Raw genomic sequence first — 15,892 nt, forward strand, 5'->3', positions numbered from 1 at the left:
TATCTTTAAATTGATCCTCTGAAACACAGTGAACCCATCTTAAGTCATAAAACTTAATGTTTTATTAAGAAAACTTCACATTAAGTCATACTTTCAAGATGACACCTAACAGAGCCTGGAAAGGAAACAGCCACAGGTAAGCAAGCCCCTCTGTGCTCATTTCAAGAGCCAAAAGATGTCAGAAGAGATAATACTGCTCAGGAAGGCAGAAAATGCTGAAGTTCAAGTGCACTCAACATACCAAGTCGCTTAATCTTTTTTTTCTGGGGGCACTCCACACCAACCACTGTAGCAAATACAGCAAATGTAGCAAATACAGTAGACTCATAGAATGTTAGGAGACAGAACTCCTGTTTTGAGCCATTTACACTTTGATTGGAATGTTAAGACTCACATGTGGGTGGAAATAAGAAGATAATACTATTACATTAAGCAGAGACTGAACGATGCCGTAAAAACTCAGGGAAAGGAAAAACAAATGTGGGTTAGAGTTGGTCAGCAGAGATTCTAAAGAAAACATGGGATTTGGGGTGGTCTATGAAAGCAGCAAAATGGTGGAGAGAGGTGGGTAGGCCTTTCATCCAAAGATGGTGTGAGAACGGTGATGGCAAGAAGCCTAGGGACCAACGCTGGAGAAGACACAGGCCTTCCTGGAGAAGAGACCAGCTCTTCCGGGGAGAAGGGGACCTGAAGGCTGAGTAGGATGGTGAGCTCTTAAGTCAGGAGTTCACAATGGGTTCCATAAAGTAGGAGGGAGCCACTGTGATTTCTTGAGGAGCAGAACCACCTTGTGCAAGCAGGCTCATGACAGTTATAACCAAACCAAACCAAAACCAGTGCTTTGGGAAGATGAATTGGAAATCTGAGAGGTAGATGCATGGATTGCTTGCTTATAAGAGGGCAATGAAGAGATAATCTTGTCACCTAGGTACAAATTAATAAGAGCCTGTAATTGCAGGGATAGTAAGATTGGGGAAGAAGGAAAAACATAGAATCTGGTGGCTGATTTCATCAGGGAAGTGAAAAGAGGATTAATACTAGAAAAGAATAGTGTCTTCCACAAGATATGTGGCTTTTTCCATCCTTGGAAATATAAGGGCTCCGGGGCATGGAACTGAGAATGAAGAAGTCAGGGAGATGGTTCATGGGAGTAGGTGAGAAAGAAGTATGTGCTCAGCCATGCTTACTGGGAGGTGGGACATCCATATTGGAATTTGGATTAGATTCCACCATCAGTCCTGGCTGCAGCCACCCCTGTCTTTTGTTGACTATTTTTAATATAAAGCCAATAGATAACTCAAAGCTGAGGTTTTCACTATATTATCCTGCTCCACAAAAGCATTTCTTTGTGGTTTTCTATTTGTGTGTTTGTTTCACAAAATTCTATGATTGAAAAGAGTCACCTTGATAATTTCAAGTATACAAGAGATGCCAGGGCTGGAAACTTTCAAGTCAAAATCAAAAGCCAACAAGTGGCCAGAGAGGAGGAGAATGTCCAGGCCCCTTGGATTTAAACCTTCTGCATTTCCTCTCTTTAACCCTTTAGAGTGTCACTTTTTCTGACCATGCATAACCTCTGCTTAGGATTGTGATTCCCAAGAACGGGAATATTTTGTCCGGTTTCTGAAATCACAGGTTTTTACAGCACCCTACATTTTAGTTAAAAAAAAAAAAATCTCAAACAGTAATTAGCATCCCCAAAGGATGTACTATTTTTAGCTTTTAACTAATATTTTTACATACTCCCAAAACATTTTTAAAAACCTATCTTTCTCCCATTCATTCACACTTCATTCATCAGAATGTGGTCAGCTGGGCTAGAGAGACAAGAAGGAATCAAGTCATAGGATTGGTTGGTAAATTGTTAAAAATGTGTATTTGCCATTTGGCTGAGTGATCCATCCTTTACAATGGAGCCTGAGCCTATAAAAAATTGAAGTGGGATCTGAACATGGCAAAATGTGTTTGCTTTTCTTAGATAAATCTGTTAGTATGTGCTGGAAAATGGCATCATTCCCCCATTGGAAATTGTGCTTCCCACGCAACATACGCCACCCTGCCTTCCCTCACAGATTTCCCCAAGCAAAGTTCAAAATCCTGCTTGTGTTGGTAGTCAGTCCATGGTGAAACGATTAATTTAGTCTTTCCATTTGAGCTCATCCAAGAAGAACTCCAAGATATGATTCTTTTCAAAAGAGGGTTTAACAATTAGCACAAAATAAAGCTACCCATAACTCCTGAGCTGGGTTTCTCAGAGCAAATTGTTAAGTCAAAAAGAAAGTCAAACCTCACAGACAATGAGGAAGGAAGACAAGGAATAGAATTTTGTATTTAATAAAACTCAAAGGTGATACATGTAAAAACACTGGTACTCTATAGGACAAACAGCTTGCTTCCTGGTATGGTCATATGGACTTACCAGATTTAGGAAGGTCAAGTACTTCCACTGTCCGCCATTGAGAAAAACTTTGGATTTCCGCTGGTCTCCTCCTTGTTGTGAGATGTAATAATTGAGAAAAATATACCAGCTCAAAACAAGGAAGTGGTATACGCAGGTACAAATCCTCGTCATGGCTAGCTCTGACCGGGGAGCCGTTGATGACTCAGGTAGCTTTCCTCTGGTGTCCGTCTGTGGGTCACAGCCGAAGTCATAAGGCATGCCTGAGAGCTGTAAACCACACCCCTCTGGAACCGGGAGTTCCAGCAAGGCTGAATTTGGCTTCTCTCATAGGCTCCTTCCCTGATAAACTTGGGAGATGGGATTATTGCTGGTTTTCAGGTGCTTTCATTTAGATAATGATAAGTAATCCCCAGATTTACATAAGTTTCAATGCTTAGGCTTGGAAGAGGAGCAGGGGGGAAAGGCAAGATCTGCACTTTGCACTGTTTGGCTGGGGTGAGGGTTAAGGGTTCTTATTGTGAAACACCAAAAAACCCTAATCAATACTGTCAGGGCCATATCCTCTGTTCTTTTCTTTTTTATCTGGGCAGAACAAGGAAGTTAGAATAATACTTCTTGAGAGATGAGGATCAGGTTGATAGATGAGATGGGAGAGATTATGGGCATGTTTATGGCACAGAGGGAGGTCAGTAGAAAGGGAAAGGATATTATAATCTTGCTCTTGAGGTCTCTAGGGCCCTATAAAATCTGCAACAAACTGCTCCTCCAAGGAGAGGTCCCAAGGCATTTTTTTTTTTTAAGTTTCGTATCTATGCCCTAGAGAACCAAAGGTTACCCAGGGCTGCCCCAGATCATTTACAAGGGTGTTTCTGTGCCCTGAGAAGAAAGAAGCACAGCAAGAGGTCTGTGGCCAAAGAAGCAAAGGAAGAGGTGCGTAGCCATGACCCCAACATACCTGAGTTTAGACATTGATGGGAAAGAGTGGGGGGTCTCTGCATTATTGCCTTAGAGAGGATGAGAATGTGCTTAGGCTGGGCAGAGTTTGCAGAACTGGGCCCTGCTCAGGCTCAGCAGAAGGCACCTGAGAGAGCACTAGAAGTGTGATTACCTTGTGACATCACCAGCTAGTTTCCCTGGGCAACTGACTCTGTGGGTTCTGAGCAAATCCCCACAGGAAAGGCTCCCAATGCTGTTATGTAAGTCTGGAGCTGGTGCTGTTCAATGGTTTAATCAGGGCTAACATGTCCTGGGAGAAAGCACTGCAAGCTACACATGGAGGGCAAAATCAAACCAAACCCACCTCCTAAGAGTCATCAAGAACAACAGTATATGGTGGCGGGGAGGTGAGGTGGGCAGAGCAAACTTGAACCAGCACTAGAGGGTCTTCACTGAAAGTGTTCCCAAGAGAAAGGATGATGACCTGGCAAATGGTGACATAAAACTCTGTGCACAATTCCATGACCTCGGTTAAAACTGCAAATAGAGCAGTTCATGCTTTGACCATGTTTATTGTGTAACAGGCCTTGCTCCAAGTGCTTTACCCATACTAGCTCATTTAACACTCTCAACACCAGTTTGAGGGAAGCACTGTTCTGAACCTCACTACTATGAACCTCATTTTCAGATGGGGCTGCTAAGAGGATGTGCAAAAAGTAGCAAGAGGCAGAGCGGCGGTCTGTCCTCTGCCCAGTGTGCCTGACCACAAAGAAGGAATGTTTGCACCGCATACCCTCAGGCGGCCTCTGCAAAGTGTCTCCACCTGTGGCTGAACCTCTTTTATGCCTCTCTTTCTCCCAAGGGAAGAGTCCCTCAGGAAAGGATCAGATCTGTTTTGAAACTTGGTGCACATATAAGTTATTGTGCTATGCCTCCTGGGGTGTTTTCGTGGTACACATCATTATAGACTTAGGGGTTTTATCCTTTTACAGAAAAAAATCTCAAGCCTAAGTCTGCAGATAAGGTAAGGATTTGAAGCAAAAGTGAGAAAAGAGAGGGAAACAAAGACCCAAGTCTCTGGAACATGTATATCCAACCTGGAAGCTGGTCCCTTAACACCTGGATTTTTTCCCCCTGCATTAACCTCAATGGCCATAAATGAAGACTTTCATAAATATCAATATAGCTGGGGCGCCTGGGTGGCGTAGGTGAAGTGTCTGACTCTTGATTTTGATTCAGGTCATGATCTCAGGGACATGAGATTGAGCCCCACATCCGGCTCTGTGCTAGGTGTGAAGCCTGCTTAAGATTCTTTCTCACCATATTCCTCTGCCCCTCCCCCCTTCAAATATAAATATGAATATATAGATAGATATATACAGTTATTTAAATTTATGTATATGTTGTTCAATGTTTGATATTGGAATCCAACAGTTAGCTTTTTAATGAATGATAACTTTATCTATCTATCATCTATCAGGATTTATATATAGAAAATATGTAATTTTTTAATTCAATATGTTTTCTTATAAAAATTTTCACAAAAATGTCTAAAGGAAATTCTACCTTGTGACAATGTTCACATCATAAATTGTATCTGTGGTTGAATAACCAGATAAATTTCAATGAAGCACTTTAACCATCTGTTTCCTGCTCTGAGACCACGTAGAGCTTTGGGGAATAAAGACAGTGTCACCACTTAGCTACATGATATTATTAACTGATACATACTGAATCTGCTATTTGCCTGCCTTTCTCCACTCTGCAAGTATTTGGAGGCCTCCTGTCATTTCCAAGAGGAGAAGAGAATTGTTCCCTAACTTAATAAAAAACTGACAGGAATACACACTTTTTTTCCATGGGAAATACTAAAAATATAAAATAAGCACATTGCACATTTCGAATGGAACAGATAATTTGACTATTAAAAGTAACGTTCTTTGAAACTATCTTCTGGGAATTTAGAACATCAATCTTTAATTTCACAAATACTTATCGAACAACTGCTAATTGCCCGGTATTTACTAGGCTCTGTGGATTCCCTGGGGAATAAGAGAGCTCCAATGCCTGCCCTGATGGAGTTTCTATTCTAGTAAGGAATATGGACATTAAATAATAATAAAATCAGGTGTTAATTTATAATTAGGGTAGCTTCTGTGGAGAATAACAGCGTGAGACTTACAGTGGTCTGAGGTCAGGAAAGCTGGCCTTAGGAAGCCACTTGTGAGCAGAGCTGTCCTCTCAACACTCCCAAGAAACTCCAGCTGTCCTTCCCAATCTTTTTTGTGAGCTCCTCTTTCTCTGCTCATTGCTTATGTGTTCATATTTCCCAGGGAGCTGCTCCAGCCCTCCGTCCATCTCCCTACATACTCACCCAAGTGATGCTGCCCACTATCATGGTTTCTGCCACGATTTTCCAGTCTATAACCACAAATTTTATATCTGTATTCCCAGCCCTCCCCCCATCCCCACAAAGCTTCAAACATGTCTCGAGTACTTGTTGCATATTTCCTGAATGACTCAGATGCACCTCAAACTCAAGATGTCTAAAATGAATGCACTACTTTGCCCCAAGCCTGAACTTTTGTTTCTATCCTCTCCCTTGGGGGAGATGGCCCCATTGTCCAACCTGGGAGTCTTCTTTTCCTCCTCTGCCTCCCTCACTGCCCAAGTCCTGCCAACTTCATCTCCCAAATCAAAGCTACTGACTCAAGTCAGTCCTCTTCTTTCCGTTCTGTCTACAACTGCCCTAGTTCAAGATCTTCCCAATCTCTTCCCAGTTGCTACTGTCTTCTAACCAGTTTTCCAGATTCTAGTCTTATCCCCAACTCCATTCTCCCCTACGTCAGGAGGTGAGTCTATCCAAAAAGCCAATTTTAACATATTCCTCCCTGGCTTAATCCCTTTACTGCATCAATATCACCTACAGGACAGCATCCAAGTTTCGTAACTTTTTATAAACTGTCCCATCTGGCTATGGTACTTTCTCCAGCCTCATCTGCTTTCATATTTGATTTCCTCCAACCACACTTGGCTAGGTCACATGCAAGGGCTTTGCTCCTACCACCTCCTCTCAACATGTCTTTGGCTGGATATTTCATAACCATCCTCCAAAATGCAGCTCAGCAGTTCTCTAGGAACTCTTCCCTAAACATCGTCTCAACTAAGCCATATTAAATATCCCCCTTTAGTCTTCCTTAATACCCCATACCTCTCTGAAAATTGCATGATGATTATTACTGTTTTAGTCCATTCAGGGTGCTATGATAAAAATACCATAGACAACGTAGCTTATAAATGACAAAAACTTATTTCTCACAGTTCTGGAGTCTGGGGAGTCCAAGATCAAGGTGCCAGCAGACTCTGTCTGATGAGAGCTTCCTGGTTCATTGACGTCATCTTCTTGCTGTGTCTTCACCTGTGGAAAGGGATGAGGGATCCCTCTGGGGACTCCCATGTAAGGCCAATAATTCCATTCATGAGGACACCGCACTTCTGGTCCAATCGCTGACTTAGGATCCCACCCCCTAATCCCATCACTTTAAGGGTTAGTATTTCACCATACACATTTTGGAGAAATAAAACATTTAGTCCATAGCAATTAGAAATGAATCTCTTTTATGAACTGTTATCTCTCTGGGTTCAGAGATGGTGTTTTGGGGTTCTTAGAGCTTAGCATAGTGCTGGACACATAGTAAAAACTTAATCAATGTCTATTGAATAGACAAATATGTGTATATCACGCATACTTGCCTACTGAGCCTCACTGTAAAGCCAGCTCACCCATGAAAAACTTACTATGTTTAAAGTGTTCAGCTGCTGATTTCTTGGGAGGAGCTGGAACACTAAGATAAGTAAGATACAGCCCAGGCCCTGGAGGAACTCGCAGTCAAATGGCAGAGACAGAAATCTAAACAAAAAAATTATAGCATGATATGATAAGTACTATAATAGAGGTATGCATAACCTACTAATGGAACCTCAATTATCTTGCACATTTTCTGTCATTCTAAATATACAGAAGATTGACTTCAAGATAAATGCATTGAGTGAATCACTGGAAACTCCAGATGCTACTTAGGAGAAGATAAGGATTAATGTGATCTCTCTAAGCAAAGTAGCCATGGCCACCAGCCTGGACAATGGTTTTGTCTAGCAGAGACTGTAACCCATCCCCAGGCCAGTCGCAAAATGAGGAGGTACAAAAAGCAGGGGCTCAACCTGGGCTCGAGTTTACTAGTGACCTTGGGCTGGTCAGCCAATGCTTTATTGGGGCATTAGTTACCTCAAGTATGAAACGGAACTTGGGGTACCTAGAGCAGGTGATTGTCTTGCTTCCTGAAGCCAGGACATCTACTGAGCTAAGGGAATAATTGACCAAGGCTAGCCTCTGAAGGCACTGGAGGGAAGCCCAAAACCCATAGATATATACCAACTCCCATACATACCATGGAGCCAAATAGAGCACAGGGTGTTGGAAGATGCTCTGTGGTGTTCAGTACAGGAAGCACAGTGGTGTGAAGGAAGTCAGGATGTCAGCGCTCAGAATTCTTGAGGTTAGGGTTGAAGTAGATAAAGCCTTCTAAAGTCTTCTTGAAGTTATATGGGATGGAGTCCTGTATTGTGCTCCCTGCTCAGTGGGGAGTCCGCTTCTCCCTCTGCCCCACCCTGCTCGTTCTCCCTTTCTCTCTCTCTCAAAAATAAATAAATAAAATCTTTAGAGCCAGAATAACTCCACACACCTTATAGACTCCCTTAACTTTGTCCATGCTTCAGTAAATAGTCCCATCATTAAATTCCCCTCTGAGTGGGCAATCTTTTCCTGCTGGAACCCTAACTGGTGTAGCCAATCAGACTGTGAGCTCCTCCAGGGGAGTCTAATAACACTCTGGGATCTCAGAACTATTCATGCATGTAGGTAAATTCCAGATGCTGGTAAGGCATCAGCCCGCTTGCAAGGCTCAGTTCTGGTATTGTGGTATTCTTCATATTGACCTGTGGAGGATGGTCTCTAACCCTTGGGTTTCCAGATTATTACCATCCTAGTCACCCAGAGCTGTTTATATTTCCCTAAAATCCCTGCTGCCTCTGACTCAGTCTCACCTCACCAACTTCTAAAGGACCTCTCCCCAGTAAAAGCTAAGTGATTCTGGAAATAATTAAATGTGTGTGTGATGTCCAGTTGGAGCCGAGGTGCAGGGAAAATAGGCTCTTATTTTCAGTAGATTTTGCATCCCTAGGAGCCTTTGTCCATTTGCTGTATGTGAAGCTATGAGTGAATGAAGCGTTGCACCCATTGGGTTATTTATGCCACACCTCAGAACATTTGCTTTTCTCGGAGGTCACTGTGACTACTCTGTTTTCTAAAAACTAGAACATTCATTGAAGGCCCCTTCTGAAGTCTCTTCAGTGAGAGCATGTGTGGGTTTCCAGCCACCAAATCAAGCCAACTCTGAAAGGCAGAGAAATCTATCTTCTTTGTCTACGAGAATTTTCCTGGCCCACCAGCATTGCCTATTGTGCTGGGAAACCTCATTCAAGCCTGCCTTACTCTTTGCTCTCGGGGTTGGTTTTCATGGTGGCATGCAGTGTTCTGTGCTGCTCTTCTCAGATTCACTCAGAGGAGCAAAGTTCTCCATTGGTAGTTTTTTGAAGATCCATTTTCAGTCAACAAGCCAAAGAACTCTTCCTGTTTACCAGCACAGAATTGACACATTGTAAAAATTCAGAGCAGGAAAGAACCTTTTGAGGTCAGTTAATTCAACCTCTTCATTTTTCAGAGGAGAAATAGAGCTCAGAGAGGTTAAGGGACTTACTCCAAATCACAGAGCAGTGATAGGGGAGCAGTGACAAGAATACAAGAACACACGTGACGAGAATACAAGGCTTTTGATCAGGACAGTGAGCTCTCACTGTTTCTTGAATTGTTTCGTTTTGTCCCCAAGTTCTAGAATTTTCAGGTGAATTTTTCTTGTTTGAATTAGTTTGTGTGTCACTTGATTATGTGAGGTCTGGTGAAGTTATTAAAGAAAAACTTCTTCCTAGAAATGCCCTTTTCAGCCTCCATGTCAAATTTCATGGCTTGCTTTTTTTTTTTTTTGGCAGATATCACATTAATCAGACATGCTTAAGTTTTTCATAAGAGAACGCAGATACTTCCAACAGATTTTTACATCCTGAATTGATTGGCCCAATGGAGAAACATATTCAGTGCTGACCAATTGGCACATTGTGGTTTCAATCTTTAAATTCTCATGTGAATTTCTGCTCCTCTGGGAAATTCACCATAAGGAGATCAGCAGTTAAGCTCTGGTTATCTTGTTTTGGCAGTCTGGATAGAAATATGTACGAGTCATGTATAGTCAGATATATAAACTGCACTTTGATTTGCTAATTTTCTATCTAATAATTACATCATTTGCTGAAAGAGGGTGTTGACATCCTCAACAATAATTATGGATTTGTGTATTTCTTTTTTCAGCTCAATCAGGTTTTGTTGTATGCATTTGAGACTCTTGTTTGGTACATACATTTTTAGGATTGCTACGTCTTCCTGGTGATTAATCCTTTTATCACTATGTCTTTCTTTGTTTCTAGTAAGTTTCTTTGCTCAGATAAAATTTACCTTCACCTGATATTAATATTACTATTCCCTCTTTTTTTAATTGATGCTTACATAGCACATATTTTAAAAATCTTTTTACTGCTGATCTACATATTTTGTTGAAATTAAAGTGAATTTCTTGTAAATAGAATATAGATGGGTTGTGGTGGTTGTTTTGTTCTTTTTAAATTCACTGTGCCAATCTCTGTTTGTTTTTTTTCAATCTCTGCCCTTTAATTGGTACATTTAGATCATTTACATTTAAGGTAGTTGTCTACCATGTAATTATTTGTTATTCTTTGTCTCCTCTATTTCCTATACCTCTGCTCTTCCTTTCTTGCCTTCCAATGTATTAACTGAGTATTTTTAAGTATTCTATCTTGATTGAATTATGGTAGTTTGAGTGTATCTGTTTGTAAAATTTTCTTATTCATTGCTCTGGGCATGGCAATATACATATGTGACTTACTAGAGCCTATTGGCATTAGCATTTTATCATATCAAACGAAGCGTGGACTCCTTGCTTCTACTTTAGTCCCTCTGCTTTTACCACTTCTGAATATTATAGTCTTGAGCATCAGATGGAGGTGTAATTTTTGTTCTACTCATTAAATATTGTTGACAAAGCTTGTGAGAAGAGTGAGTCTACTGTATGTACCGCATTTTTGCCCTTTACACAGGTCTTTCGTCCTTTCCAATGCTTCAAATTTCCTTCTTTTACCATCTTCTTTCAGTTTGAATTACAGCTGACCCTTGAACAATGTGGTTAGGAGTACCAATCCCCACACAGTCTGCATGTAGCATTTGATGCTCCAAAACCTCAACTATTAATAACCTACTATTGACTGGAAGATTTACCAACAACCTAACTGTCAACTAACAAGTATTATGTATATGTATTACATGTGGTGCTCTTACTACAAAGCAAGCTAGAGGAAAAAATGTTTTTAAGAAGGTCATAAGGGGGAAACCTGGGTGGATCAGTGGATTAAAGCCTCTGCCTTCAGCTCAGGTCATGATCTCAGGGTCCTGGGATCAAGCCACACATTGGGCTCTCTGCTCAGCAGGGAGACTACTTCCCCCTCTCTCTCTGCCTGCCTCTCTGCGTACTTGTGATCTCTGTCTGTCAAATAAATAAACAAAATCTTTTTTAAAAAAAGAAAGAAAGACAGTCATAAGGAAGGGAAAATGCATTTATAGTACTAGCCATATATTTATTGAAAAAATTCTGTGTAGGTAGGCTGGGCTAGCCAAGGGGCAGCAGTGGTAGTGGGCCTGGCCCACGATGGCTATGTTCCTCTGCTTGCTGGCTTCAGCTCAGCAGCATCAGCTGTTTGGGGGCCCACTGGTGGCAATAAAAGTCTGGAGGTACAGTACAGTCGCCCCATCTACCTAGAAGTATACCACTAGCCAATAGCCATTGGCGGCCATGGCTACTAGTGAGTGTCTGAGCTTCCAGGAGGCCTCAGAGCCACGGCACCAACTGGGGAGGGATCCATGACAGCCCAGTAGGGACCTGAAGCTCCCAGAAGCCCCTGAGCAGCTTCCAGATACTAGTGCATGAAGGATTGAGGGCTCAGAGTCCCTACATAATGTGGTCCTTGCCTTCTGGGCTGTTCCTTTGTCAGCATAGCCTTCTGCCAGTCCCAAGCACTGGATCCAACCACGTGCTGGCACACAAGGAAACCTGTAGATCTGCCTGGTCCCAAGACCCCCAGGGGCTGCTGTCAGCCTTGGTAGGCCTCCCTGAGTACTCAGGGGGCAGCGGGTGGGGCCTTTGCCCAGTCACCTTTTGATCCGATCTTGTGGAGACTCAGGTACACAGTTGTAAATAAACACTTTGTGGCTTTTGCTGTCAACTCTTAAAAAGAAAAAAAAATCCACATTTAAGTTGATCTAGGAAGTTCAAACTGGTGTTTTTCAATGGTCAACTGTATTTCCTTTAGACTTTTTTCTAAAGACAAGCATGTGAGCAACAAGACTCCTTAAGTTTTCCTTCATCTGCAAATTCCCCTTTCGTTCTTAAAGACTTTTGTAAGATACAGAATTTACCGTTGGCAGCTTTGTTTTTCAGCACTTGATAAATGTGCAACTTCCCTCTGGCCTTCATGGTTTCAGATGAGAAATCTGTTTTTATTTGGATTTGTGTTCTCTTATGGTTGATGTGTTGTTTCTCTCTAGTTGCTTTGATGACCTTATCTCTAATCTTTAGAAGTGTAATTATGATGTGTTGTGGTATGGATGTCTTTGGGCTTATCATCTTTGGAGATTGTTCAGTTTTGTAAATGTCTTTACAAACTTGAGAAATTTTCAGTTGCTATTTTTTTTTAAATACTTTTTTTTTCAACTCTTTTTTCATTCTCCTTCTGGGACTCCAATGATATGAATTTTGGGATTTTGTTATTGTCCCACAGTTCCCTGAGGCTCTGTTTATATTTTTTCCTATTTTCTGTTCTTCATATTGAATAAATTCTATTAATTGGTCCTGAAGTTCATTGGTTCTATCCTTTGTTATCTCCAGTCTATTATCGAACCCAACCAGTGAGTTGTGTTGTTTTGTTTTTTAATTTCTGTTATTGTATCTTTCAGCTGTACAATTGCAACTTGGTTCTTTATAATAATTTCTATTTCTTTGTCGATATTTTCTATTTTTCATTTGTTTCAGGAGAATTTGTAGTTGTTCATTAAAGCAATTTTACCATAACTCCTTAGGATCTTTGTCAGGTAATTCCAATATCTGTTTCATTTCTGTGTTGGTGTCACTTGATTACCTTCTTTCATTCAAGTTGTGCTTTTCCTGGCTCTTGGTGTGGCCAGTGATTTTCCTTGTATCTTAGACATTTTGATTACTATCTTAAGAGTCTCTAAATCTTATTTAAGCCCTTTGTTTTAGCAATCAGTCACCTGTTTAGGTTTGGCACTCAGATCCTGGTTTAACTTTTGTAGGCTATGGTTCCAATGATTACTTAATTTCTTGAGACGTTATAAAGCCTCTCTGATGTGCTTTGTTCATTTGGTGCCACTGGAGCTCCTAGCAGGACAACCAAAAATATATCCAGACATTTTCAAAAGTCCCTTGGGAAGAATATCACCCCAAGCCAGAATTCAATGTCCCCAATGTGGGACAGAACATGATCCTGTGGGGAAGGGAGGATATATTGTCCCCCAAACCCTCATGGGAGAACTTTAGGATCCCAGTCTGTTTTTGTGTGGCCTAACTCCTCTAGCCTGGGACAAGGAGGAAGCTTAATTTGCTTCTTACTGCCTCTGCTCAAACTTGCACTCAGGGAGGATACTGATAATGCCTCCTATAATGAAACAAGACTTGATTTCTTGTATAACCCAGTTCAAAGGCTAATCTAGCCCCAAACAAACAAGTGGTCTTTATTATGAAATTACAGCTATGAAGTTTCAAGGTGAAATCCTCTTACCATTACATATATATGAATGCATATTTATATTTTCTGCTTTAAGACATGTCGCCAAAGATCGTTATCAGATACATCCTCTTTGCTTGTTAGTTGGTTTTCTTCTTATTTCTACATTGTTGAGATGACATCACATGACCTTTTGAAAGTTTTTGATTTTCTGCTGGCAAACATAGTGCAATGTTTCATAAAAGTGAGGAAAAGGTTGCTATGCTTTAAAAAATCCCCTTAACTTAAAAAAGGAAAAGAAGAAAGAAAGGAAGAGAGAGAGAAAGAAAGAAAGAAAGAAAGAAAGAAAGAAAGAAAGAAAGGAAGGAAGGGAGAGAAAGAAAGAAAGAAAAGAAAAAGCTTCCAGATTGTTTATTGCAGAGTTGACTCCTTTGGCCAAAAAGAGTTGTTTTAGCTAATCATTTACTCAACTGCCTTCTGAATAGAAATGCCATCCTCAAACTGTATGAAAATTAAATGAAACCTCACAGGATACTTGTTTACCAAATAACTGAAGTTTAAGGTCAAATCTGTTGGCCTTCTTGTACCAAGCAAGTCTGAATTACTACATATTATTTATTCAGCCCGAATTATTTCACATTATCTGGTTGATGGAGGTGCCTCTATGATCACTAAGCAATTTCTACCATTCCCCAGAATGTTCATGGCATTTGGGGCTACTAAAAGTGAATCCAGTATGTCTTGGTATCCAAAATAAATCACACGTCAATACAGAATAAAATTAGCCTCTCTCTCTTACCTTTAAGGTTAGATTTCTTTGAAACATGGCCTGCTCAGAATAAGAATGTTTTAGAGACTGTGAGCTCCTGGAGACAGAAGTACAGCTCATTCTCAGCTGATTGGAGGAAATGTCTCCTTCTGGCCCTCTACTCTGGCACCAACCCTTTGTATACTGGTCCTTAAAGAGGTAAGAACTTTGTCCATGATATTCTGCCTACTCCCCTTCTCTGTCCAACCTTCCAAGAGTCAGAGGCAATCTTGTTAAAGGATTTGGAAAAGTCCTAATAGGGAATAAATTAAGCATAACCACTTGTCTTCAAGACTGTCCTCAAACCATGAGGCCTCCTTGCCAATGAATTTACTTGAAGTGCTGGGAAGCTGACTTTTTCCCCCTGTTTTTGGGAAAAATGATTACTTCACTGAAGGCCTGATGGCATCCTCCCCCACCATAATAGTAACTTAAAAAGAGTTTTTACATAGTTTTTTTTGCTCTTTAGTTGCATTAGTATGGGAATCTCTGGTTCTATCAGTCTGGTTGTAACCTTGAAGACTGGCTCAGAGTGCAGAGAGAATGTACTGGGTCTAGAAGCCCTGGGATCAAGGGCCAAATAGAAAAATCCAGCCCTCAGTCCTGGCACTGCTGATGTTCTGTTGTCTGCCATCAATGACATCATTGTGAGGATGGTACAAGAAGGAGGGTGACAGAGGAAATGTCTGTAAGCTGCTGGATGATTTTGATGGCTCTCAAATTGCTTTCTGTTATTTTGGTGAGGCTGCCAGCCTACAGGTCAATGTTGGCTTCTAAAGAAGTATTGCCTCCAAAATGAGGCATAATATTTTCACACAGTAGTCAAGAGTGTGAGTTCCAAGGTCAGTGTACCCTACTTCAAATCCTGGTTTCACTTCTTCCCACCTGTGTGCCTGTGAGCAAGTCAATGAAACTTTCTGTGTCTCAGTTTCTTCAACTGTAAGGTGGGGATAATAATAGTGCACAATTTGTGGTGTTGTCATACAAGATGAATGAAATAGTACCTGTGAAGTTCTAAAGATAGAGCCTATAGAATAGTAAGTACTCCATAAGCATTAGGTCTTATTATAGAAAGTGCTTGGAAAATGTCTGTCCTCACAGACACCACCTGATCAAAATGGCCATCTGGACCATAAGTACCTCACCAGTAGGAAGTATGTTTGCAGTATCTTTGGTGAATGGCACAGTAGAGGTACCTAATCTATCAACAGGCTCTCCATTGGAAGAAGCCTAAATTCTTTCCAAAAAACATTGATGGGAACAATTTTCAGACATATTTTAGAATTGCCTTAAGGGCAACATTAGCTTTTAAACTGAAGAAAAGTTATTACCCTTGACCTGGGGATTTCCATTCAGACTGTAATGACCCATAATTTCCCAATGCCTCCGCTAAGTTTGTTAGGAATTGAAAAGAGCAACTGAAATTGACCTAAAGTCCGATGTTGGTGAATTATCACTACCTATGTCTTTGAGAAAGAAACAGAGAGGTAGAGAGAGAGAGCCTGTGCTGGGGGGTGTGAGGGGGCGGGTTCACATAAGCAAGGAAGGGTAGGAAGAAAAGCAAATCCTCGGTGTTGAGCTGGTGTCTTTGTTTTAATCAAGGGGGGTGCTAAGTGATCATCAGAAATGTCTTCTAGTGCTCCCTTCCACAGCACGTATACTAAAATTGGAATGATACAGAGAAGACTAGCATGGCTCCTACACAAGACATGTCTTCTGGTGGCAGAGAGAAATACGGAGACAATTCAAGTATGCCCGACCCTTCA

At 41.1% G+C, this 15,892-nt stretch overlaps 1 protein-coding gene across 2 annotated transcripts in view; it reads right to left on the reverse strand.

Annotated features, from left to right (window-relative positions):
* The window catches only part of ADTRP (androgen dependent TFPI regulating protein), a 64,218-nt gene extending 61,376 nt beyond the window's left edge, over positions 1-2,842 (reverse strand). For both annotated transcript variants that reach the window (XM_080805730.1, XM_080805731.1), the window contains exon 1: positions 2,420-2,842. In XM_080805730.1, the coding sequence (XP_080661856.1) occupies positions 2,420-2,659 (240 nt within the window). In that variant the 5' untranslated portion in view covers positions 2,660-2,842. The remainder of the gene's footprint in view (positions 1-2,419) is intronic.
* Between the last annotated feature and the right edge of the window lie 13,050 nt (positions 2,843-15,892).

This window comes from Martes martes (assembly GCF_963455335.1).
Source record: "Martes martes genome assembly, chromosome: 6".
NCBI classification, from domain to species: domain Eukaryota; kingdom Metazoa; phylum Chordata; class Mammalia; order Carnivora; family Mustelidae; genus Martes; species Martes martes.